This window comes from Patiria miniata, unplaced genomic scaffold (genome assembly GCF_015706575.1).
Source record: "Patiria miniata isolate m_02_andy unplaced genomic scaffold, ASM1570657v1 HiC_scaffold_13, whole genome shotgun sequence".
Classification (NCBI taxonomy): Eukaryota; Metazoa; Echinodermata; class Asteroidea; order Valvatida; family Asterinidae; genus Patiria; species Patiria miniata.
The window spans coordinates 4,642,907-4,669,485 of NW_024037051.1; the positions used below are offsets into that span (position 1 = coordinate 4,642,907).

The 26,579-nt window shown below is 39.5% G+C and overlaps 2 protein-coding genes across 5 annotated transcripts in view; one reads left to right on the top strand and one right to left on the bottom strand.

Moving 5' to 3' along the window:
• LOC119720597 (UPF0692 protein C19orf54 homolog) lies at nt 1-12,933 on the top strand. Of its 4 annotated transcripts, none has more exons than XM_038190340.1 (7): nt 1-361; nt 4,021-4,422; nt 5,139-5,219; nt 7,063-7,184; nt 8,112-8,238; nt 10,424-10,494; nt 11,651-12,933. In XM_038190340.1, exons 2-7 carry the CDS (start codon nt 4,154-4,156, stop codon nt 12,010-12,012), a joined length of 1,032 nt encoding a protein of 343 aa, XP_038046268.1. In that variant the 5' UTR covers nt 1-361; nt 4,021-4,153; the 3' UTR covers nt 12,013-12,933. The 4 variants fall into 4 exon arrangements, with proteins under 4 accessions (XP_038046268.1, XP_038046284.1, XP_038046260.1 ...); XM_038190356.1 differs by having other exon boundaries at nt 359-379; XM_038190332.1 differs by lacking the exon at nt 1-361 and adding an exon at nt 464-540.
• The window catches only part of LOC119720588 (pinin-like), a 26,242-nt gene continuing 12,359 nt past the window's right edge, over nt 12,697-26,579 (bottom strand). Inside the window, exons 7-9 of the mRNA XM_038190322.1 lie at nt 24,410-24,565; nt 20,985-21,123; nt 12,697-19,154 (exon numbers count right to left, since the gene is read on the bottom strand). Coding sequence (XP_038046250.1) covers nt 18,571-19,154; nt 20,985-21,123; nt 24,410-24,565 — 879 coding nt within the window. The 3' untranslated portion in view covers nt 12,697-18,570. The remainder of the gene's footprint in view (nt 19,155-20,984; nt 21,124-24,409; nt 24,566-26,579) is intronic.

Consider the following 26,579-nt stretch of genomic DNA (forward strand, 5'->3'; position numbering starts at 1 on the left):
TTTGCATCTCATTTCAATTCCCTTCATAATGCCTTAGGCTCAGCCGGTGCTGAAACGTCAGCAGAGAGAAAAAAAAAATCGTTTTCGGTATTCGGTACCGCAGTACATAGGCCTACGACTACGTACGATACGATACGCTGGCTCTGACCGGACTCTGGGGGCTGGACCCATTGCTGGACGCTGGCTGGACCCTATGGCTGGACCACACAACGGACAGCATGTACAGCGCCCCCAGGTGTCGGAACAGGGACAAATAATACGTGCCTCTTGAGGGCGCTCATCATCAGGTCACGATATGATTCCTCGATCACAAATGCATTTATGCACGGTACCTATATGCACACTGCACTATTCGTAAAAAGTAAGTAGGCCCTACAAAGTAAATGTAGTGAAGTTCATTGTACCGTCCGAGTTTATTTTTATTTATTTTTTTTTGGGGGGGGGGGGAACTCCCTAAGAAAGATATTACTTACACCGATCGACAAGTTTCTGAATGTTCTTTGTTTTGGTGGAGGGCAGCAAAGAATGTTACATCCTGACGTAGCTGGCCTAGTAACTCTAGCGCTGTTGTGCCCATTCTTGAAAATCACGCATTCTTAAGAATGTGCATGCACATTCTTAAGAATGTGCAACTGGATCCTTGCCCAATCTTCGCAAAAAATAACTCTTCCAGATTGAGCGCACATTCTTAAGAATGCGCGACAAGATAACGGTCTTGTTGATGCCGAGCACCGGCTGCGCTTGGCAAGTCTAGCTGCATCCTCGTTCACTGATTCTCAATAATTATACTGTTGCAACGCAAGGCGCTGAAAAGTAGAGTGGATATGAAAAGTATCTATAGGCGTATTGATATTGGGGGGGGGGGGGAATGGGAAAAAATAAGAGACATAATAATACTAGTGGAAAGAATTCTGATTTTTGGGATAATAAAAGCGGGGGGGGGGGGGGGGGAACGTAAGAATGAAGAATGTGAAGAATGAGAATGAATACTGCGACATCCCATAGTGCACTGCTAATGCTATTTCCCATTTAAATTGCCACCAATTTATTGTTCACACCCCACCATTACGTCGCAGAGCTAGATTCTATCTAGTCAAAAGAGCAATTTTGGCAGCTTCTGGACATCGTTTTTTTTTCGTGGCATGCATATGATACATACAGGGACTTGTAACTTGTCTAGCCTAAACAAAGCACTTCCCAGACTAGTTCCCAGTCCTCCGTTATTACAAAACTTCCCATAGTGGGCAGAAAAAAGCAATAATAACAGGTTTAATTTGATTCAAATTATCGTAGTTATACGAGTACAGAAGCATAGAACATTTTCTTTCCTCTTTATATAAATTGTTTCCCTTTTAACCGCTATACATTTCATTTAACATAATTATGTCGTGCAATGTTTGTTAAGATTGGGCAAAATTCATAAATTGTGCACGTGATATTCACACCCAATCTTAAGAATGAGCGCTCATTCTTAAGAACGTGTGCTCGTTCTTAAGAATGGGCGCTCATTCTTAAGAATGCGCGCACATTCTTAAGAATGCGTGATTTTCAAGAATGGGCACAACAGCCCCATAAATGTGGCCAATTTACTGGACTACCTCCGTAAATATAGGCCACATGTCCACATGTACAAAAACATGTCGCACTTTGTCAAATTTTGATTTTCACATTTAGGCTTAGTTTATAGCTTATTTTTGCTTTAGAAACATACTCACCCTCTTTAAAAAGCTAATCAGAAAGTGCTGCCTTTTTCAGATGCCCATTTTTCCTGAATTTCAAGATACGTTTGCACACGTTTTCGTATCAAAATTTCAACATGAAATTTCATGAAAATTAGACATCTGAAAAAGGCAGCACTTTTTGATTAGCCTTTAAAGAGGGTGAGTATGCTTCTAAAGCAAAAATAAGCTATAAACTAAGCCTAAATGTGAAAATCAAAATTTGACAAAGTGCGACATGTTTTTGTACCTGACGGACGTGTGGCCTATGTTTACGGAGGTAGTCCAGTAAATTGGCCACATTTATGGGGCTAGGGTAACTCCAGCTTAAACCATTGGAGGAAGGAATTCCTCCATGCTTAAACAAGCTCATCAGGAATTAGACCCATGAACATGGCGTTGAATACAACGCCACGCACTTCCAATTCCCTCACATAAATACAAGCAAAATCATTATATCTTTTGATCCGCTACATATAACCACGTATAATTTTGCCAGTAGGTAAATCACTTACTTGTCATGCTTGATAGGCTTCCTGTGAATTTACGCGAGTGTTGGATCTGTCATTGTTAAGAAATTCGAAGTAAAATACGGCACAACTTTGTCACAACAAATGTTTTCAAAATGATCAGAAAATCAAAGACAGGCATTACACTCTGGTACCCCGAGTTCCGCATGCGCAAAATGGTAGGAGTCCCACCTGTGGGAACCCGACTAACAGTCTTACATGGCAGGATGACCGTAATACCATGTAAAATTCTGCTAAATCCACTTCGAAAGTCTGCCAATCACCCAGTATATATTGCTGTTCCATTGTGTAAGGGTTTGTTTCAGGGATCTTTCAAAAAACGAAGGCTTTTCAAACCAAATGTGCCCATATTTCTCTACTCTTTTTCATTGTCCTTCATCTACATAATTCTGCCGAAAAAAATATTCTGCTGGATTTTCTGTACATCTCATTTTTGTATGCAAATATTCTGTCAAATGTAGCCGAAATTCGGCTAGAACGGTCACTCCAGCGCAGTAACCGCAGATCACATTAGAGAGTTTTTACTATAGATTGAAGCGTGGCTATGTATATAGCCACGTTCACGGGTCTAATCAGGAATTCACATGTTACATGTGAATTCCTGATGAGCTTGTTAAGCTGGAGTTACTCAAGCTAATCCTGACGCCACTTTTTACATATTAATATTATCTCAATCATTCATGATTTTTATATGAAGGTCAGTATACTGTTCCATGCTACGCGTGTATCACAGCTTTGCTTCACATTTTATGGATTACCCACAGCTTTGTGACACTGATGCGCATGCATCTAATTTAAATTTTTGCATATTAAATCATGCCCCATTGCATTGCAAAATTTGTGGAAGTACTGTTTTACTGTTTACACTTGCTACTTGTTTACCTTGCTCCTAGTACTTTTCCCTTGAAATTCCTACTTTTTCTGCTTTTTCCTACTCTTTTTGTCCCACATTTATTTATTTTTTGGTGTGTTTTACTTTTTTTCACCTGAAATTCACTATGGAAACTACTTATCTGGTTAATGATATTATTTACACCTACCTGTAGTTAATAACATTGTTTTGCTGTTGAGTGTTGAGGTGGTTTATTTATAGTGACCGTCAATATTAGTATGCAGTTGCAAACAAATGGAGAAATTGTTGGGTTTGATACAATGTGTCCTGTCCAGAACAAATGAGGACAAATGAGCAAAAGTTGCCTAACTTCAGTAATCAGCAGTCTAAATGACACCCGCATGTGTGTCTGGATATATTGGGTGTACTGGGATGGAAGTACACAACCCATGACCTCAAGAAAATCCTGCAGTCATTTCGAACCAACTCTCCAAATTTCCTCTGACAATTATAGGATAAGTAGATACTAGACGTAGGGAGTGTGATTTTTCCTGGTTATTAAACAATCTAGATTTCAAGTTCAGGAAACACAACTTTTCAGGAAATTTAACATGCATCGCTGTGTGGCTCTTATGGAGGATGTCCAGCATTTGAGACACATGTATAGGGCTAATTGGCCCCATAAAAAGTTACGCAAGAAACAGATATTAAATGAATCGCTTACTTGTTCACTTTGGAATTTCTGGGATTTCTTCAAGTGCCACAGGCCGGAGAAACCCTTCCTGATTTGTGCTCAATATCTGGACACCACCACATGGCTGTCAACTTGGTGAAGGAAAATGAACATCGATGGGTTTAGCTCTTTAATCTTCATCCAGCTTAAATTAACACTACATGTATATATATTTGTTCCTGTTTTTACTTTTGGTATCACTTCTAGGTGCAGTAGACAACATGTGAAAGATATCTGCCGTGACTCGCCTGCCATCTTGATCTGGAGCAATGGTCAAACTTACTCTACCATAATAACCCCAAACCTGTACAGACTATTGTCATCTTTCCTAGCTTCAGTTATGGACATATGCAAGGAGCAGAGAAGCTGTGTTTCCGTTTCTCGTGAATCCACAGATGTTATCTCTCCTCCCAGTCCTAATCCTCCTACCTCACCTCCTTTGATTCCCTCATCCCCGTGCCAGCCTCCCCTTCCCTTGGGTGGATTGGGATCATTATCACACCCGACCAACAATACAGTGTGGAATGTTGCATCGGCCGATGCAAGGAAACCCTCAGCAACGGCAGGGAAGGATGAGATTTCAAGAGGGATGCAAAAGTTGCTGTCATGGTATGTATTTTGATGTGTGTATAAGCCCTGCTTGCTGAACTGTAACAAGTTCTGAACAAAGCAAAAAAATCCGAAAATTTAGCTGACGGTGTGGAAGGGACCTGAAACTATACCAGGAAAGGCATATATCATTTGTCACCTGATTTTCAAATAGAAATTTAGAGGAAATTTTGAAAATATTCTGGCATATTTCTTAAGCAAAAACGTTCTTGGAAATGTCATTAACTTCAGAAACTATGTGCTAGAAACTAAAAAGTAGAAGGCAATCCTGTTCTAGTCCTAGAAGTAGACTACATGCGCACTACAATCAAAGTGATACTTGTAGTGTAATGGGGAAGTTCCCAATACACGTACATGGTACAATGCATACCAGTGTTGTAGTCAAATCCATCACAAGTCCTCACACGTCCATCACAGGCACCAGTCCAAAGTCAAGTCACAAGTCACAAGTTATTCAAATACACTGAAAAAGGCATTCCTGTATCACTGTTGATCTTCAGTTACTTGTGACTGGAATTGTGAATTGACTTGTGATGTACTTGTGTCCAGTCTGGTGATGGACTGATGATGGACATGACTATAACATTAATGCATACAAACACAATAAGCTGACTTACACCAGATAGTAACATGATAAAAGTGCCATTTGGAACCATTCTTGGCTATATATCTCAAGCATGCAATGAAACACTGAATATACATCTATTGATCTGCAGGAGAATGTGCAATGAAAGAGATGACAGTGTATGGATAGCAAGCAACCGTCACACTGCACCTGTCCTTCAACAAGGCCCAGAGTAAGGACAGTGAAATCTTGACAAGTCAAACCTCAAGGGAACAGGTTCAAAATTTGACTTAAGCAGAGTTTTGAGTAAAGCAGGGTTGTATATCATTGTTTTACTACTGCAGGGAATGGATTCTTTGTTTGACTTAACCTTTGTTTTGAGTTATCAGAGTTTGACTTATCGAGATTTCACTGTAATCTGCAAAAATGGTACAATGGTATACAAATATTAAGTGGCTCAGAGTGAAATGGGAGGAATATTATTGCAAGGTAAAATCTGGACTTTTCTATTTCAGGAAGCGAAGCCAAGTGAAATGGAAAAGTCCAGATTTTACCAAGTGATAATATCCTTCCATTTCACAATTTAAAGCCACTCAATATGTTTTTTTTAACTGACATATAGATCCTTGTCATTTGATTTACAGATAAAATGAACTTCTATTTCAATACAAAATTGGTGGGAAATGTATTTCTCTCTTCCAAACCACCCCTTCACAAAAGGTTTGAACCCAACTCTGTAGCTACTGGCTCTTGGGAACAATACGCTCAACGCGCACACCAGCATGCATTTGCACACAAATACTGTGCCATGGAACACGGATTATCCTAACTGTTGAATAGTAAATCCCATTCACCATGGGCGAATAGAACTCTTTGAGCCCCTGCGTGAATGGGAGCAATAATGAATGTCAAGTTGTGTGAGTTCCACCAATCAAATGACAAGGATCAGTATGCCAGTTATATAATATCTGCAATAAGTGTGACAGCCTAAACATAACTACATGTATGTTGTCAATGGCCAAGAAGGGGCGTGGCCAATTCAGAGGAGAAGTTCATTAATTAATTGACAAATGTCTCGCATCCTTAATGTCATAAATGTTGGATTAAGGTCATCACACTTTTAAAATTCCTTTTCATAACTATGTTAAAGGCAAGAGGTTTTCAGATCTGAAATTTTGTAACCTCATGGTTTTACAACTCTGAAGAAACCCCCCAAAATCCTTAAGTTTGGTGCATTCCATGGTTTACAGCAGGATCAATTTTCAGACCAGATTTTTAAACTCTGTACCAAGAAAAAAGCTTGTCTATGAGAAAAGCTTGTCTTATTTACCATTCATAAATACCTCCGACAGTTTAGCCATTCCTATTGGTCGAGAGCCCGTCACGTGGCCGGTCTTAAACGGATGATAAAGACATGGCTAGCTGGTCTTAAACACTTTTCCAGTGTCACATAAAATGTGGACTCCTAAAAATCCAGTGCCTCTTACCGTTTTATTGGTTGAACGTTCACAGTCCTCACGTAGGCATGCGCAACACTACCAGTGAGTCAGAATTTTATAGTTCTAAATTCAAAACGCAACGCCCCAGGTGCGTTCTGCGCGACATCGCACAGAACGTGCCACGTGCGCGTCAATCTCCATAAAAGGGTTGTTTATATCTTAATCGCCAGCTGAACACTCCATTATTTAGCTAGAGGGATGTTTCAAAAAGCATGAAGTGAACTTGATGAACAAAATCGGGATTTTTTGACCGAAATATTAAATTTTTTGACCGAAAAGGTATTTATGAATGGGAATAAATGTGTGCTCGGTCGGTATTAATCACTCTGTTTAAGACCGCTTAGAGTCTGGGTGCTGATAATTACCCTCGCCTCCGGCTCGGGTAATTATCAGCACCCAGACTCTAAGCGGTCTTAAACAGAGGGATTAAAACCTCTCGAGCACACATTTATTCCCTTATTTATTCACACATATGAAATAAAAATGTCTATAATTGTTTATTTTATGGTGTGTATTCTCATCGTAAACTGTAAAATCATTGTCAAGTCTAAATCCCTGACTCTCAATTCTTGGCAGGTGTGGTATAGTCGCCCTCTGCATGGCTGTCAACATGTTGGGGCCAGTCTCTGCAGATAAGAGACACATCATGAACACTGCCCAAGAGAAAGGATTCACTATTCAAGGGGAAATGTTCTCAGGTAAACCAGAAGATAATATGAAGCTTCAAGAAACTGAAAAAGGAACTCAGAAATCTAGCAATTTCTTTTCAGAGCTGTAATCTCGTCGTTGCAAGTCAATACAATTAAGTCAGTCAGTAGTCATTACAAGTAATCCAGTCTCAAGTCAAGTCAGAAGCTTTTCAAGTGAACTGTGACAGTGGGATTCTTTTGTCATTGTTCATACTTGTGCCTTGACCTTAATCCAGTCAATACTGATTGACTGCATTCAAACTCTGTCATTTTACCTGTCATTGTAAAGATGTTAGTTCACACCTAATAGTGGGTCATGCTGTTTGAGATCAAGTTGAGGTTAAAACTCGGTTTTCATGCTTTGAGAAACTTTCATTGCTACCATTAGAAATTGAATGTTTCAACATAGTTTGTGTTTTCTCTATTAAATGTCAGCACGACAGAAAAACATTTCATGGAATCATATCTCATTAAAAATATCAAGCTTTTCATCTGTAGTCAGTTCTGTTTCAAATAATAGCGTGTTTTGTTGATTTTGCAATAAGCTCTGCCCACTGTTTACTTATGACTGATAATGACCAAGCTACCCGGGTCAACTGACTAAAAGACGTGATTTAATTGGTTATTAAATGCCCACCGTTTGATTGACAGACAGGAAGGGTCAAATAGCCACTAAGGCAGTGTCCAAAACGGGCTTCCAGAGCTATGGCTACGTCTATTGTCAGCGCGTCCCTGCGTAGTATCAGTGGGTGCAGACCTAGACCTAGCTCTAGACAGCTGATGCGGATGCAGCCTAACAACCAGATTCACTGAGCATACTGGGAGTTTTGAACTGTGGTTTCCAAAGAATCAGTACTTTAATTGTACCTCATAACAGATGAAACTGACATGTACACTTACCTGTACTTAATCAGATGTATGCTTCATCATTCACAGCCACAAACTTACTGGACTTGGTGTCCTGTAGCTGTGGAGTCAATGGCAGAGTTTTGGTAGGAAACATGACGGATAACCGAGATGATATCATCCTCCACCTTGCCAATGGTTGGCCAGTCCTGGTGCCGTATCCTCACTCAAAGTTTAAAGAAGTTGAAACCTATACCCTCCAGAGTTTTAATGTTGCCAATGTGAACTCTGTGCATTAACAGTAGATGGTGCTTCCTGACCTCCTGGGGGGGGGGGGACAATTACATATGTGCACTGGTTCACACCCACACACACACCCACGTGTGTAAATGCCGGCAATCGTGGACGCCCCATTGTCCCTAATCCTATTTCCTTTGTTTGTACTCTTAACTTTTTAGCGACAGCTCTCATTGGTTTTGTACACGATTTGAGATCGTGGACGTTCGGTCAATCGTGGACGTATTGTTTGCGCCCCAATTCTTTTTTCCTACGTCCATGATTGCCGGTGTTTACATACTCACGCTTACACAGGCATAGAAGTGGGGTACTTCCTTTGTTCTCATTTTAACCAGACTTAATTTCGTGGGCTGAAATTCCGACTTAATATCCCTTTTCTAAAACTCTTGCATTTGCGACAGATCAACCCACCTTGGAAATTCCTAGTTTTTGAGTAAAATCCATATATCTATTTTGTGAAAAACTTGTGGGGTACCAAAACGGTACCCGGCAAGTCGGTGGGCATTCCTTGTGGGTTACCTCCCATTGTTTCGGTACCCTATAAGGCAGTGTTTATACGTTCACACAGACAAGCCCGTTCACATCGTCGATCGTGGACGTCCTATTGTCCCTCTGTTGTTTGTACTCTAACTTTTTAGGAAGACTCCCATAGGTTTTGTTCACAACCCCCCAATCGCTGACGTATGCTGGGTATCGTGGACGATATTGTTCTCGGAGATGAAACTTTTCCGATTTTAATCGGAAATCCGACTTTTTGAATTTTCCAACGAAATTTCCGATTTTTTTACAGTGTGTCCCACAAAATTTGATTTTGTAACGATTTTTTCACAAAATGTCATTTTATTTCAATCATAATTTCGAAGAAAAGTCGATGGAAATGGCATGTTAAAATCATCGCGAACGTAGTTTTAATCTCTTTCATCAGTCGTTATTGGAGTGTTTCAACGGTAGAAACACGGGGCATAACACTGATCGGAGCCTTCTCCGGCTAGACAAAAGGTTAAACATTGACGGTGACATGGAAAAATCACTGTGTCGCACGTGCGTGCGAATATGCAATGGTACCAGCATACGTTCCGCACCGTACGCGACCGCTAGCACATGGCCAGTCCGGAACGGGTAGCCTTGTGAACGAGATCCAGTGGATAAAATCATTATGTTGTGCGATTTTCGGAGGTTTCAGATTTAGTTGTACAAAATGCAATGCTTTAAAAATCGTGATGATTATCTCGAGGATAGCGAAGAGAGCATTAGCGAAACATTTCACTGGCATTTGTTGGAAGAGAAAGACGATAATGCCTGATTTTCCCCCACGTTTGAATGCAAGTGGAGTAGTGGAGTTGTGCGATTGAATCATAAAAATGATTGAAGCACCATAAACGGTGCCCTTGTCTTTCGGACTTTTAATTTCCTCGACTTTCTCAAGTAAGAAGTGAACTTCTTTATTGATGACTCCATCACTCTAACCGTAATTCAGGCATTTTATGCAATGAAAACACTGACCATTTTTTTAATTGTAAAATTTTGTTTGAATCGAAAATAAAGCAGGAGTTGGCGTCCGGAAATTGGGCATGAAGTGTATTGTAGTGTACATGCATGTACATGTGTGTAACTGCAGCGCGGCCCAGATTTCGGACACGTATTTTTTTTCCGGCCTATTTTCCGATTTTTTTGCCATATGCTAGTTTCATCTCCGTGTTGTTTTGTTCTCTGGAATTTTTTGTCCACGGTTTGAATAGATGATCACCCCAACACAGACAAGTGGCATAATCTTTAGACAATCAATTGTATTCTGAATACATGTACATGTATGTACAACCCATATCATCTTGGCTTGAGTGCCTGATGTACTGCAGCAATGCATTCAAGTCCCTACTAGCTCTGTCTGTAACTCTGGTGACTGGGTACCTGTGCATGGAGTCCATAGCTAATCTCAAGCAGTGATGTATTAACTAGGGTTAAACCTCTGGGGGGAACCTGGGGGTGCATACATTTTCTTTTCAAGGGGGCACTGCAACACTGGGTACATGGTCAGGACTGTATAGATCTAAACTCTTTTATGAGTCTTCATTTTGTTGTTGCTTTGATTTCCTTAATCTCCAAAGTTATGACAAGGATGCCAACTGTGAGCCATGCAGCTTGAGGGGACATAAAGCCCACTGGGCTGTCATTTCAGGTAATGCAAACCCTTCCTATACTGATAGGAAAACCTGAAGTGACCATTTATAGCGGCCAGAAGTGGACCAGAACTTAAATGGCCGTAGCCCAGGCTGACAGCCAGCATTTTTTGACCTTCTGTAAAAAGTGTAAGGTTTTAAAATTGATCATACAGTTTAGCCATAGAACTTTCAGAGAAGATATCGGGGTTTTTTTTGGTTTCAAACAGCATTGCCAGTTAAAAAATAAAAATTTGACTTATTTTCGGCAATGTTCAGCACTGTTCACTCGTCACTAAGGTGAATGCACTTACCATAGCACAGACTGCAATGGTGCAGATACCCTGAACACACGATACTTTTGGCTAAAAAAAAGTACCAGCAAGTTGTGGACTGGTAGACAACATTCATTAACTTTTTAGTTCTAACTTTTCCCAACTCTAAATTCAGATTTTTCTTGGACTTTGATGACCATTGTCCAGAACGAAACATGCTAATCTTCCAACTGTTGTACAGAAAACAGTGTTCCCTGCAAGTCTCAGTGGAGTCAGTGGACACAGCTTTTACTGCCAGCCACAACAAAATACATGTACAGGGTGAGTAAAAAAAAAACGAATCCCAAATGTCAGGACTATTGTTTTAGTGAAGTTCTGCATGTAGCACTTTCAAAATCTAGGATATAAAAGTCCAATTCATAAGCTTTCTTTTAGTACAAGAATCATTCAAATCACTCATGTATTTTTCAAGTTATGGAATTTTAAACAAAACCACCGTTTTAAGGGTTCTGTCCACAGATCACAAATAAGTGTGCGTTTTTCAGCAAAAGGAAAACAATTCACATACATCCCTATGTGATTTGTTTTCATTTTGCTGAAAGAACACTTAACTTTAAAACGGTGGTTGTGTTTAAAATTCTGTAACTTAAAAAGTACATGAGTGATTTGAATGATTCTTGTACTAAAAGAAAGCTTATGAATTGGGCTTTCGTATCCTAGATTTTGAAAGTGCTACATGCAGAACTGCACTGAAACAATAGTCCCGACATTGGGTTTCGGGGGTTTTTTTACTCACCCTGTATGTGTAGACTTTTAACTGTTGGGGAAAATAAGCATTGCCATGGGATTCTAATTCAAGTTCAGAACAGTTAACCTAGTCTATTTCTCCATTTTCACGAAGGTTTTTTGCTGCAATGCAGCAGAGCTGACTTTCCAGATCTAAACTCGAAAGAGATTCATCAGGATCCAGCTGCATCCAACCTGTACTGCATCAGCGTTGATAACCACGATGGGCTGTCCGAGCACACCATCCAAACAGTTCAGGCTGTCCTACAAAGCCTTCCTGCCTCTGATGTCTACCTCCTGGCCAGGCAGGGTAAGAGCACCCATATCCACCCCTGGAGGTACACTGCACTGTCTGACAGCAATTCTAACCTCTTAGAACTCGGTAGCAGCATCCAGGCAGACATTGGCAAGTTTGTGATTCCAGAGGGTGGTATACAGGCAGGGTTGTGCAGTCAAGTGGTCTTGATAAGGCCTTGATTTGGGGAAAACCCTCTTTGGAGGAAAATGTTGAGTTGTGCAGGAAACATTGCTGCTGTGTCCATCAAGTCCATGGGCAAGGCACTTAACCTGAACCATTTCTCTTGCCAGGACTTTTTTGCTGTCATGGAACTCAAGTATGACAGAAAATATCCTAACAAATGCTGAAAAATGGGGTTTTATATTTACATCGCTGAGTTAGTTATTTAAAGATTGAAATAAATTATTAACTATTTTCTCGTGAATCTTATGAGTAGTGCCTTGTAGAATTTGAGCATTTTTGGGCATTCAAATTCTGAAGAATGAAATACTCCTACCTTTTATATGAACCGCCTGGATTATGTGAGAAAAGTTTTTACAAGTTCATAGGCGGATTGTTAAAATTACATGTTTTGACTGAATATACTTCCAGTGCTGTTATTGAGCCAATTCCGTTTATATTGCAGAAGTTTTATTACATAATTTTGGAAAATCACTTGTTTTACAGTTTGAAGTTCAAAATTGAATCCAGGTGTAGAAATGAAAAAGAAGTAGTTGTGCAAAGGTTTTTCCAGAGAATTATTTTTTTAGTAGTTGTGTTCATATATTTATTTTTGGGGAGGGGCAGTTGACGGGAGGTGGACCTTAAATTGTTGAAGAATTGAAGTGCTTTACAAATAAAAAAAACAATGAGACCACATCCAATTATTCTTAGATATCTGTTCTCATTTTATTAGGTCGTTGTTTGGCTTTCTATTTAGGACAATAAAGAATACAGTCAGCAAACCATTTTACATTGTAGTCCCACTAGTTACAAAGTAATGGTGCAATTGATGTTGAGTTTCAAGGAGAAAGATGTTTTGAATTCTTGGGCCATGTACACATAGACTATTCTGGTGCTGATACTTGGAAGCCATTACTCAGGTGGTAGCACACTTGTGATTTTACATGTTGTACCAATGACATGTTTACAAATTGGGCCTCAAATTTAAGAACGTGTATGACTAGACCCCAATTTCACAGAAGCGCTGAGCAGAAAATATTGACGAGTCGATTTCCGTACTGTGCATAAATCAGTTGAGTAGACATACCGGTCACAATCCATGCACACCGCATGAGAGTTTGGGCTACTAACCTGTTTTGTTCGCTAAATATGCCTGTTGGGAAATGTCTGTGCAAACGAGCTACATGAAATTGGCTTATGCACAAGAACATGGTACCACCCAAATGATGCCTTCTTATTCTGGTTACAGGATTCTTCTATACATGAGTAACACATTTTACAAGCATGCAAGCACATATATGTCAGACTATCTTTTTCTTTAAGCCCTTCCTAGATTTAGGATGGAAAACTGCCTCCCGTAAAAGCATAGCCAGTCCATTTTGTGACCATTGTGTATTTAGGCAAACAGTTCATGTAAAGACCTTATTTGCAATGGTTATCCAATGCAATAAAATGCTCTTCATAACAGGAATTTTGTTTTCAGGAAAAATCTATGTTTCGAGTACAAGATAGGACTGGTACAAAACATTCATTTCATAAGACTAATTTGGATCCCAATCAATAGTCACAATGAGCACCTGAAAAGCAAGTTGTGAGAGAATGAATGGAATAGGTGTGAACTCAACTTGGTGAGGTGGTGACACATCACTGTCAAGTGGCATAATGCGATGCGTATTGTCACTATCATTCACATCAATGTATTTTCAGAGCTTTTTTGTTTCAGCTTCCACTGAGCTGAAATGTTAAGTCAATTCTTCCAAATATACGACAGTTTTAAAGGTCACTCTATCAAACATTTTACAAATGTTGAGAATGTCTGTGAAACTTCTTTTCTGGTTATTTTTCTTGACAACCTGAGCACCTTTTATAAAACTTTCATGAAGTTTAAAGTACACTTATAAGCAAATAAGTGGCAATACTCCAATGCTTTCAATGGCCTTTCAAAACATCTTCTGATTATCCACTTCAAACTCTAAATCTGAAAATAAGTATGCATTTAAATGGTTCTGTGTCATGTTTGTAAAATAATCAGTAATTTTGTTTATTTAATTTTGCTTTCTATATGAAAAAAAGAAATGCTTGATACTGATACAGTGACTTAAAGCTGCTCACAGAAGACTTGAATTCAAGTTAAGAGTGGTCAGGTTTTGTCCATCCGTGCCACTGGTAATATGGAACTGTGTTAAATATTTTTTTAATTACTCTTTTTAACATTTCATCTGATGGGATATGACTCATTGGGAGTTAAATCACATGCATGTGAACCCAAGTACATTATGTGCGTATCGTTAACATGGCTGAACAAACAAGACCCATTCAGTTACAGACTTGAAACCAAGGCTTCACTCAAAGCTGCTTGTATGTTTCTGTTGGCAGCCAGTAGGGAGAAGTCACAATTATTGGTCCAAATACATGTAAGTACCTTTTTCAGACACCATCAAAATTACAGAAATGAGAAATGACAGTAGTAAAATCAAATACATGAACGTTAATGTAGTTTGCTTGGTCACTTACAGTCTAAGAAATAAAATCCCTGTTTAAAAAAAAAATACCAGACAATGTTGAATAACTTCATGTTGCAAGAAAGAAATTAGCTGGAAGAAAGTGGTTTGAAAACAGGGGCAAAAAAAACACAATTATGCCTAATCCCTAATTCTTTGCAATGGTGTTGGCCTACAATGAGATACAAATCCCCACTCAAACCCTCTGATCAAGGTTTTACTCTGTTTTCAATCCGTGAATATTCAAAGGTTTTATTTTGATTTGAAAATCAACTGTGAAGGAGTGAAGGGGCTTACATGTTCTATACAGGATTAATGATGTATTGCTTTAAAATGACGGGAAGGGGGGATGAAAGTTTAAACAGATTTCAATTTGAAACAATTACAAAAGCAGATGTTCAGTTCTTCGTTTTACAGTATATCTACACAGCCTCGTAGATAAAACATGAACCTACATGTACACACAAGTTTAAAACTGGGCTACAACTATGCTTTACAAGAGACTAAAATTAAAGATAGCATCATACTTACCTCGTTGTTGGAAACATCAGAGAAAGTTATCAGCATGTTACAAGTTCCGTCTTTCTGTGTTTCATGTCAATACCCAAAACAAAATAGTTTTCCTTTGTTTTACTTTTTGTTTTGTTAATAAGCCTTATGTTTCACACACTAAGCATTTGCATCTTCTACTTTGACATACATTATCTTCAAAGGAATCCTCTCACTTCAGTGTTGTCTGTGTTAAGCAGAGTGGGCCAGTCAGCTGGAACGTTTGTTTTTTGTATTCTTTGTTATTATGTTTTCCCATTTTTCTTTAAAAAAAAAATTGATTTAAGATTGATTCATGATACCTATTACTGTTCAGACATTTAAAAAAACAATCAAAAGTTGACATTCCATTTTTACAGGCAATGATCAAAACTTCTGCCACATTGTGATTTGTTTTTAGTTAATGCGTTTTTTTGGTGATGTGCACTCATGTAAATTATAATTTTGTTGATTTAATGTAAAATCTTGCCAGTAGCCCAAAATATAAGTTTAAACATTGTATTAAAAATCAATAGATGACGTCATCTTGACGTCATTTCGGGTTTTGCCTACTTGTAATCATTATCTACCTTCCCACCAAGTTTTATGATGATATGACCTACCCTTATATTTCGCATATGTGATGACTCATGATAACGTCACACAATTTTCACATTTTTTTGCAAATACCTACGACTTAACAAACCTATTACCAAAAGAATTTTGAATTTAGCTGTTGTGTTCATGAGATATGGCAATAATCTCAAAATTTCAAAAATCTACATAAAAACACGTGATCAATCACCTAAATTTTCATCTATAACACATCCCGGTATGTGTACATGCAAAGTTTCAACCTTATCGAGCTTGTAGTTCTACAAACATAGGCCACAGAAAGATTTACCTTTAAGATGACGTCACATGACACATAATGACCTCATCATGACATCACTCCACAGGACACAACTTTGCTATAGGGACTATGCCTATGCTAACTTTGAATGATATATGTGACCAGCTCCACAAAAAAAAAAGTATTCAGTCGCGCTGTGCATTATCATTGAGAGGGTGACAATTTCATCAAAATGTAATTTTCTTTTTGTTTTGTCATGAATAATGTCTTTATTACCTAAAGTTTCAGGATTCATTCACAGAAATGTTGATTTTCATGAATAAAGTGGGGGAAAAAACTACAATTTTTAGTGCATCGTGCCCAAATCTACAACTGAGCCAGCTCTTTCAAAGCCTGTTTTCTTAGTTGTGTAATTCAAACTCCAAGGAAGTAATTAATATGCAAATACGTCGTCTCTCCAGAACAGAAGGGGATATGGAGCTCTATTATATACCAAATACTTTCCAACCATCTATATAACTAAATTTCATTAGTCTGCGACATAATACCCTTTTTTGTGAATCAGGTCATATATGACAACGATGAATGCCCAAAGTCTATGGGATTTGGGATAGAACAAAAAGGGGAAAGAAAAAAATCAGAACAAAAACAAAGGCTTTTCCACAACTTTGCAGAAAAGCCAATAAAAAATTGCTTTGACACAACCATTTTTTTTTTTCTAACAACTTAAGTCCATCTTAAGTTGTGATTGCCCAAAAGGTGGTCACATGACCGGAGTGGTTTAATTCACTACGCTGAATGTCGCGATGACATTGAAAGCTACATCGCTGCAATATTTTTGATTCCAAAAAGTTATCTAAATATTTCTTATCAACGTGATAGAATCCAATGTCAGTATACATGCTGCTATCTTAAGTCCAGTTTGTTAATGCGTCACTGGCAAATTTAGTTGATTTCATCAATTTCAAAATGTTTCAACCTTGAAAATTACACTTGCGATATACATGTATTACAGAATGTTGCCCCTTGCTGGATACATGGGCCAGCCTACTGTCTTCTGACTTAGTCACTGACTTAGTCACTGAGTGACTGAGTGACTGACTGAGGCACTGAGTCATTGAGTGACAAGCTGAGTCATTGAGTGACAAGCTGAGTCATTGAGTGACAAGTTGAGTCATTGAGTGACAAGCTGAGTCATTGAGTGACTAGCTGAGTCATCGGGTGACTAGCTGAGTCATTGATTGACTAGCTGAGTCATCGGGTGACTAGCTGAGTCATCGGGTGACTAGCTGAGTCATTGAGTGACTAGCTGAGTCATCGAGTGACTAGCTGAGTCATCGAGTGACTAGCTGAGTCATTGAGTGACTAGCTGAGTCATCGGGTGACTAGCTGAGTCATTGAGTGACTAGCTGAGTCATCGGGTGACTAGCTGAGTCATCGAGTGACTAGCTGAGTCATTGAGTGACTAGCTGAGTCATCGAGTGACTAGCTGAGTCATCGAGTGACTAGCTGAGTTATTGAGTGACTAGCTGAGTTATTGAGTGACTGAGGCACTGAGTGACTGACTGAGTCTCTGAGTGACTAACTGAGTCATTGGGAGACTGAGTCATCGAGTGACTAGCTGAGTCATCGAGTGACTAGCTGAGTTATTGAGTGACTGAGGCACTGAGTGACTGCCTGAGTCTCTGAGTGACTAACTGAGTCATTGGGAGACTGAGTCATTGAGTGACTGACTGAGTCAGTGAGTATAAATTATGTCCAAAATCGAGAAAAGGTCCAACTCACTATGCAAGTGTAGTCTTGTTTTTGACCAACAAGTTCTAAAAGGTAAATAATGGGACATTGCTTGTGGACTTTAGAAGGCAAACATGCGATACATGTACTAAAAGAAAACTGGAGAAAACGTTTCAGATTTGAAGACCGTTATTTTCGATTTAACTTTTTTAGCATGCAAATTGTGAAATGTTGATGTTCATTTAAACGTGCCATTTTTTATTTATTTGAATGGTTAACATTTTCTAGAGTTTATTTGGTTGTAGTTATTGCCAATATTGGTTACAAATACTAAACGCTTCTATTCCGACATAAACACTCCTTTCAAAAGTGAATTAAAAATTGATCACGAGCAAAGTTTGGAAAACAATTTTTTTTCTTTTTTCTTTTTTGTGAACACAAAAAGACAGGACCTTGTAACTTATTGACCCTTTCCTCTTTAATCATCCCAGCTGATTGTTTATTAATACAGCACATCATATAACACAAAATGATGCGATACGGTCATGATGTAACCTGTCATGGGACTTGATTACAAGTCTGTTACATCCACATAATAAACCAGTCTGCTGTAATATCACTCAAATGAATTGGAAGAAAAATATGTTGAAAAAAAAAATACTGCAGTAACAAGTTTGTTTTTCGCTAGCTTCACACGAAATAGCTAGGTTTAAAAAATGAAATATCATCACTATCTTCACAATAACCTTTAGGCAGTGTGCGCTTTTCTAGATGCTGCAGATGATACCTTTGCACAGTAAAAATCAATTGGGCCAACAGTGCAGTCTGAATGGTCAGCAGTAGCACTATTATGATAGAGAAGTATACTCCAGGAGTGTAACAGACATCTAATGAGTCGTCATACAAGAGTGCAGTTCATTATGAAATAAAAACAGTTTTTGAAGGTGATGATTTTGGCATCACTGCTCCATGGGTTCATCCTCCCAGGATAACTCCTGCCTCTGATCCTCCTCAGGATACAAAGCACTCCGGAAGTCCTGCTTGTTGGCTTCAATGTTTTCCTTCCCTTCTTCTTGATCCCCATCATCAGTATCATCAGCAGCAGCATGGGTGGCTGCTTTCTCCGCCATGCCTGCTGCCTCATCCTGACTGTTCCTATCCTGCAATTCCCCTTCCTCCTCCTCCCCGGAAGAAGATGATTCTGACCCCTGTTTCCCAACCCCATCCTTACCTGGCTCCCCTTCTCCAACCACCCTCTCTTGAACCCAGTCGGCAGCCACATCCTTAGCATTTCTCTTGTCGTCGTCATCGCTATCCCCTGGTTCCGTTGCGGGCGCTCCATCTGTTGGTTCGCTATGTTTCCCATTTCTGCGTTCCTCATGCTTACCCTTACTGTGCTTCTTCTTTTTATCTTTGGTCTTACCCTTTACCTCGGTGACCTTGGTCATCTCCTGCCCATCAAGCTCTGTCTCCTTGCTAGCGTGCTCTGAATGCATCTCTTGGATCTCTGCTTCAATCTCAGCTCGTCGCTTCTTCATCATATCTGCAACGCAATCAATTTTATGAACTGTTGATGCAGGGGATATCATATCTATGTCAATTTACTTACAAAAGACCATCATGTGACACAGGCCCTTAAGGTAAAAATTTTGCAGAGTATAAAAAAAAAATTTGCTCCAATGTCGACAAACTACATCTCAATTCAAATATTTTCTTATTACACATATGTAACTTGATATAATTCGAACCGTTCTACAAAGGATTTTATCTAATGGAAAGATTTTCTGCAAATACAAATCCTCCCTTCCTCCACGTCTCAATCATTTGAGACGTGTATCAATGAAACTGAAACAAAGTTGAATTCAAAATTGTACATGACGCAGCAAAAAGTTCGCCCATCTGATCCGAGTATATTTGATGCACAAAATCGTCGTTGAATTTCAAGTTTTCTAACTGAAAGCAATGAATATTAATTATCAACTGATTCAAAATAAAATTAATAAGCATTTAGCAGTTAATTAAACCTATATCATATACTCGGAAATACTCGGGCGCTATCCGATTGTCGACGAAACGACTTCGGCAAACTTCGGAAATTTTCGGAAAAGGAGGAATTCCTCCCGTTTTAGTCACGTGACGTAAATTGTAATACAATGTATTACCGGAGGCTACCGGACCTAAGATTCATCGGGAATAGTCAGAATCTTTTGGTCTGGGAACCAGACTACAATGTTGCATAGTCAGGCAGAGACTGGTCAGTGTTTAATCAACCTCGTCCCCAGTGCTTACTTTATTTCCAACCGCGTTTCCAATAGTAAACCCTGGATAGGAAACTTTCTTCCTGTATCCTGATTGGATACCGCAATTGGCTAGTAATGGATTTGTATCGTGTACTTGGTGCTATTATTCACAACGTGCAGTACGTGTTTTCGCGATCATTCGTCCACGCCTTCTCGAAAATACTAATTTCCTTTCCAATTTGCTCATATTAATATGAAATATGATACTGCATGTTGTCTCGATAAGATCGTAACAGTTTGATTTCAAAAAATCGTGTTTTTGTAACTCACGCCGTGCTCGCGCTGCTACGAATTGACTCTGTTTTTACCCCAGACACCGCATACAAAAACAAACGCTAATGTGTAACGCATATCCAGGCTTCAGACTGTTCCTCATTTGCATACGTGTTCAAAAATCTTGCACATGCAAATGATCCAATACCAGGGTGGTGTTTAATATGATCCTTAAGCCTTGAAAACGTCGGATGCAGAGTCAACTAACTTGGGTACTTACACATATGCATGCAGCACACACACATACTGCTTGCCATGTCTACACTTTATTTGTCAACCAAGCCAATTACAGGGAAGAAACAGTGCTCATAATGCACAGCAACCAGTAAAATATCAGAAACTTAAGGGGCCATTGCTTGCCTTCATTAATTGAGGTATTGGTTTTAGTCTACACGTAGAATCATGTTTAATTATGTACTGAATCATGTGGTGGTAACTGATCGAATACTAGGTACCAGACCATGCCTAACAACGTCATAAAGAAACAACATCTGAAGGCAGGGGGAAAAAAACACTTATTGGAATGCATCAAATATGTGCAACTCTATCCAGGTTTTCTTAGAACACGTTTCATTTAACCCTTGGTGTCTACATGTACGGCACTCTTCAATTCACTTCAATCTTTGCCAAAAGTTCCACCCTCCCATATCGGCCACTGTATCAAGTCCTGCATGCATCAAAGTATCAAGACCACAGGATTACAAGTCTGTCCTGAGATCTACTGGTCCTCCTCATCCTTCCAAATTCGTACCAAGTGCTGTAAACAAGCAGTGGATATTAACACATAAAAACTGCCTCACCATTCAGCAGTTCCTTGGAGTCCATTAAGTTTTTTTCAGTCACTAGCGAGGGCTTGGCTGGCTTGTAGAATATTGGGGGCTTGGCCTTGGTGCGTATAAAGTTACTCAGCTTCTTAGTATGAGCGTCCCAAGATTCTTGCTGTAGAAAAAGAAAACATTTAATGTTAAAGCCTTCAAAATCCAACAGAAAGTGCAGGAGGATGCGGCAGGATTGAAGAAGGTCGTTGGAAATATATAGAGGTTAATTATGCCAAACAGCAATGCTGCCATGACATTTTGTTTATTTCTTCATTTCTACACACACTTTTTCCCAGGCTAATTCCATGCAGCTGCTAAGCAGTACATATCATTTAGTCTATTTTCTTGCCCAGCAAAAATCAGCAGGGAATCAGCCAAAGGCATAGCATTTTGGTTGGTAACCTGTTGTTACTAAAACAAAACTTTCCGACCTTTAATTTAAGTACCATGAAATGTGTCCCTAGCAAAGTGGTAGTGATGCTGGACGCTTGTGTGGTGACAAGATCTTCCAAATGTGGGTTTCAACTCAAATCAATAAATACCTTGGAGAGTTCATAGCTTCTGATTGGTCAAGTCTCGATCACGTGAGGGTGCATTAAAACGTGATATATAGACCGGCTTCAAAACAAGCGAACAAATGGCCCCTGAACCAGCGTTGATCCAGCATCATAAGCCAATGATTGGCCAAATATACAACAATCCTACGGTACCTTGTAACAATACAGCAGTACACGTCGCTCAACCACCATCCTGTGAAGACTTATGCGCTGTATGCAACACAGTTGCAATGTGCGCGTGGAATAAGTCTTCACACGACATGTTCGTACTGAGGATGTTTACGATGAAAGCTTTGATTTATTTTCTGTACACAAGGACATATTTACTTTTTCTAAACCGAGCATCTTTGTAATTCTGGACACAAGGAATATGTAAACGAAATTCCAGCTTCCTCAGTCAGGTAAAAATATAAAAAATATTTGTTGTAATTTGTTTCGCTTTGACAGCAGAAGTCCATACGCTGGACGTCAGTCATAATGCAATGAAGAAGAAAAACACATTGAAGAGACAGGGTAACATATTGAAGCCATAAGCTAAAATATGGCCCCTCAACATGAACACAAAAAGTCTGGAAATATCGCCGAAAGAAAAGTCAAAATTTGAGCATTTTAACTGTTTATTTCGGCTCTGTCCATTAACAGCAGCCATCCCCCAACGCGGTCATTATCACGCAGTGAAGACGGGCTCCTCACACTGTTATTCCCTAATTCGTCACACATGACTTGAATTTCCTTTCATTTTAAGTCAGTATTACAATACCTCAAACATGTTCATGAATGAGAGCAGATTTTGTTAATGGTCCATTCACCATCATGTGTTGGCCGCTATGGTTTGCTATTTATCAAGTGTGCACCCAAGGATTCATGCACAGGATACATACATGTACGCATGCACAGTAAAGTATGGCACAGATTAGATGCGATAGTCTACTACGCATGTGTTTTATCGTGGAACTATTGCACAGGGACTGTGCACACATGCAAAAGTGCCCTAGCCAAATGAAAAGAGTGCAGCACACCCACAGCAATGGGTTTTTTTTATATAAGGATAACTGGTGTGTAACTTATGAATATGTATGAGGTGAATATGTACATGTATGAGGTGAATATGTAGGGCCAATGGTTTTCCGCGATCGCGGAAACAGACTTAATTCGCAGAACCTGCTTTGAATGTAAAGAAAATAACTTCTGCAATTTTATCAATTGATAAAAACCATAATTTCGTAAAATTTATTGAGTCCAAAACAAATTGTTGATGATTGATTGAACAGACAAACCATATAACACATGAGTGTTGTTTAGCTCATGATTATTAGGGGGGAAAAACATTCAAGATCAGAGCAATAAATGTTATGAGATCATTACCGTAGTGACATTACCGTAGTGACAGACCCAACGCGCGCCGCAGCTGTCGGTCAGCACATAGGTGATAATCATCACACTCACGGCACACTCTCGCGGGTCTCTTTTGCTCCATCGGCAGGTATATTTTTCTCCGTTCAAACATCAACCATTCGTTAACATCTAACTTTGGCTCTATTGAAATGCATGTTGTGCTTATTCACTTATCCAGGTCTAAAAACCTACCGTAAACTATCCTATTTTGTCGCCGTTAGCGGACACGAAGCACACTTCAGCCAGCTGATGGGTGTGACGTCGTGGCATATACGGCTATTGCATGTTTCTTACGTGTGTGGTGGTGGCGGTGCAGTATTAATGACGACAGCACGCAGTGAAGTTAAATACTATGTCTGTAAATTGATCATCCATTGATAAAATAGCAATCTTTTTTTGGAAATTTTCCCGTGTTCCAACCAAACGACTATTTCATTATCGTCTCAGTGTACCTGGTGTTTATTTAAATGCACTTTTATGTATTGAGTAAATGTGAAACAGAATTTTTCAGCCTGAAACGGAATTTAGGATTTTTGAAAACGGAATTTGCACTTTTCTGAAACGGAAAATCATTGGCCCTAAATATGTATGACGTGAATCTGTATGAGGTATAGTAAAACAAAAATAACATGGTTTATTTGAGATGGTCCGCCAAGGGAGCAAGTTTGTCAACTTCCAATACCTCAGGGAGCAAATATATAAATAAAACACGGTTTGAGGGTTGATAGTCGATATTAGCTCCCCGAGGTGATCTCCCAGAGGTAATATCGAATATCCACCCGAACTTACACATGTTTTATTTGTTTTACTATACCTCACAGAGCGCATTGGATTACTTCCCTTGCGCTTACCCGTACTTTCACAAAAATCTTGCATTAGTTTTCTCGGCAAAATGTTGCTGTGCGTGTGCCCCATCTTTTCATGTAGCTGCTGCATGATGCATGCTAGGGTGATGTTCGCGCGTGCGCACTGCATTCCGTGCGCTATTTCCATGACTGCTTCGTAAAGCGCATGTGTAGTAGACTAGCACACTGGTAACCAGTGCGATAGTCTACTACGCATGAGTGTTCAACCTGTGCATGAAACATCGCGTGCGCTTAGTAAACAGCAAAACTAGCGGCTGACACGTGATGGTGAATGGAACTTGGCCCTCGATCATGAATATGTATGAGGTATAGTAATATTGTCTATTCACCCACAAATTATGTTACGTTTTTCAGCCTAAAAATTGTTTGCTTTTAATTAGAAGTAAAATTAAATAATTTTAAGGTATCTATTTTGATTATTTTGGTTGTGCAAATGAAATATGCAGCACTAAACATCATGTTTCTGAAACATCTGAACTGAACAATTGAGTTTGGTTCAGTTCGGAAGTGCTATGTTCTGCAAATTTTAGTTCGGTTCAGTGGTTCGGCTGCAGCACACCAATACGTGCCAGTGCTACTCTGCTTTTACCTCTTTTGCAATATCAACCAATCTCTCCAATCTCTGTAGCTCAGCTTGCTGGTTCCGACGCTCTGTGAACAGCTGAGATCTCTGGGCTGCCACTTCTTTCTTCTCTTCAACTGCTTGCTCCTCCAGTTTCTTCTCAATTTCGGATCGCTTCCTCTCCTGTTCCCGAAAAGAAACAGGTGCAAAACCAAAGCAATGTTACAATTCATTGGACTGCCACAGCTCCTCACACATTATAACTAACCCTCAATTATTGGCAAGTTCATAAACTTACAGTATAATACATGTAGGACGTTTGTTGTAGTATAATGTTTGGTACGGACTATGAAATTAGTGAATAAAAGGGAGAGGTATAACCTAACAATGAGAGTGTGAGAGGGTGCAGGACATTTCAGACAATCTACATGCATGTATAGATCAATCTGATTTGCACACTTGTTGTGATTGTTGGTGTCCCCTTCCACCTTTACTGGAATGCACTAAAGCTCGCTTTGGTGTTTCTCACAATGCAATCTCCTTTAGCAACATGTTCAGAGCACTTATTTTCAGACAGGGAAGCGTCCAAATAATGCCAGACAAATCCATAATTTGTCAGACTGGAGTATAGCAGTGGGGATAGGGCTCTCTTTCTGGCTCTCACTTTTGGGGGTTACATGTACTTAATAGCAAGGAGTCTCTAACTGTTCATTTACCCTAACCCCTCCTCAATCCTCTAAAATCAACGAAGACTTTTGGAGGATTTTGGCGGATTGACATTGAATGGCAAAAAAGTGTCAGCTGATTTTGGAGGATGCACTATTATTCAGGTCGAAGGCTGTGCCCTGCGTTATGTTCACCATGCATAATTAAGGCCCACATTAGGCCCAAAAAAAAAAAAAAATTCTGCTTCCGATTTCCCTACCTACCCTATTCTGACAGCCCCTACCCTAATTTTTTTATTGGAAAAATGAGGGGAAAAAACACCCAAAACTATCAATTTTTTACCTTTTACCCTTGACTAAACGCAGACGCCTTCATATGATCGTACACAAAAAAATGAATTTTTTTTTACCTACCTACCTACCTACCCTTTTTTTCGAATGCCATGTAACCGGAAGCAGAAGTATTATTTTTTGGGCCTTATACTGGACAAGCTGATTTACCCGATCATAGATCGGGTATATAGGGCGTAGTGTTGGGGATGAAACTGTGGGCAGTTAAATGTAAATGGGGGATCATTGAGGAGACATGCAGTTATAGAAAAACAATTGGTGATCTGAGGCAATTTCTGACCACTAAAACCAATTTGAGCAAAAGATCATCTTTGAAACATCATTTTCGAGCTTGGGGTAATTGAATCAGCTATACACGGTATTCTGAGCAATAGAATCATTATAGTAGGCTACAATTTTTATTCGGGGAAGAAAAAGTGTGGGGGGGGGGGACCAAACAATGTCCCCGCTTTAAAATGTGGGGGGGGGGGGGGTTCTCCCTGTTCCCCACCGATTTACGCACATGATAATTATGTACCATGGCAACTGTCTGTAAATGTTCCCGTTGGTCTGTTAAATTGGCATTTTGTGAGGCAGTCGCATTGCCGGGAAAACATAGTGAAAAGGTTACCGTAGTACACAGGCGAAGGCTGATTGTACAGTTTTGACAATAAATCATAATGCAATCAAACGTGAAGTTGTCATTTGCAATGAAAATGTTGAGTGTTACCATAAAATTACAAACGGTCTGAATGATGGAGGAAGGTCATAATTAAGTTTCAGTATTGGACTTTTCAACAAACGTAAGCTTGAACTTCTTACAATTTGCGAGACCGTCTGCGAGGAAAAGGTCGATTCAACTTTTATTCAAGTTGGTCAACCATCTATATAAGAGCAAGTTTTACTCGGCCGCTGAGAAATGTTCGCTCCTGAAAGGATCCGAGACCGCGGTCTCCCGCGACGCCAAAATGGCTCCACGTCCATAGAAAAATACGGAGAATTTCTTCCTCTAAATCAAGCACTTCAGGTGGTCCTAATTTTTCCGTACGGACCGGCGATCCGTTTTGTCGTTTTTTTGTGACTGCGTTCAAGATCGCGATATTTGAAGCAATGCATCGATCCTTCGTTGATCCCAAACAGGCCCCCGAAATTATAACGCGACACTGAATTATACCGTGACGTGGTGGGCAGCGAACTCACAA

What these genes read in the sequence shown, in the direction of transcription:
- LOC119720597 (XM_038190332.1), top strand. Translation starts at nt 494, where the DNA reads ATGTTCTTTGTTTTGGTGGAGGGCAGCAAAGAATGTTACATCCTGAC. An exon ending in AAAGAATGTTACATCCTGAC is followed by an intron (nt 541 to 4,020) that starts GTAGCTGGCCTA and finishes TATCACTTCTAG; the next exon opens with GTGCAGTAGACAACATGTGA. An exon ending in TCAAGGGGAAATGTTCTCAG is followed by an intron (nt 7,185 to 8,111) that starts GTAAACCAGAAG and finishes CATCATTCACAG; the next exon opens with CCACAAACTTACTGGACTTG.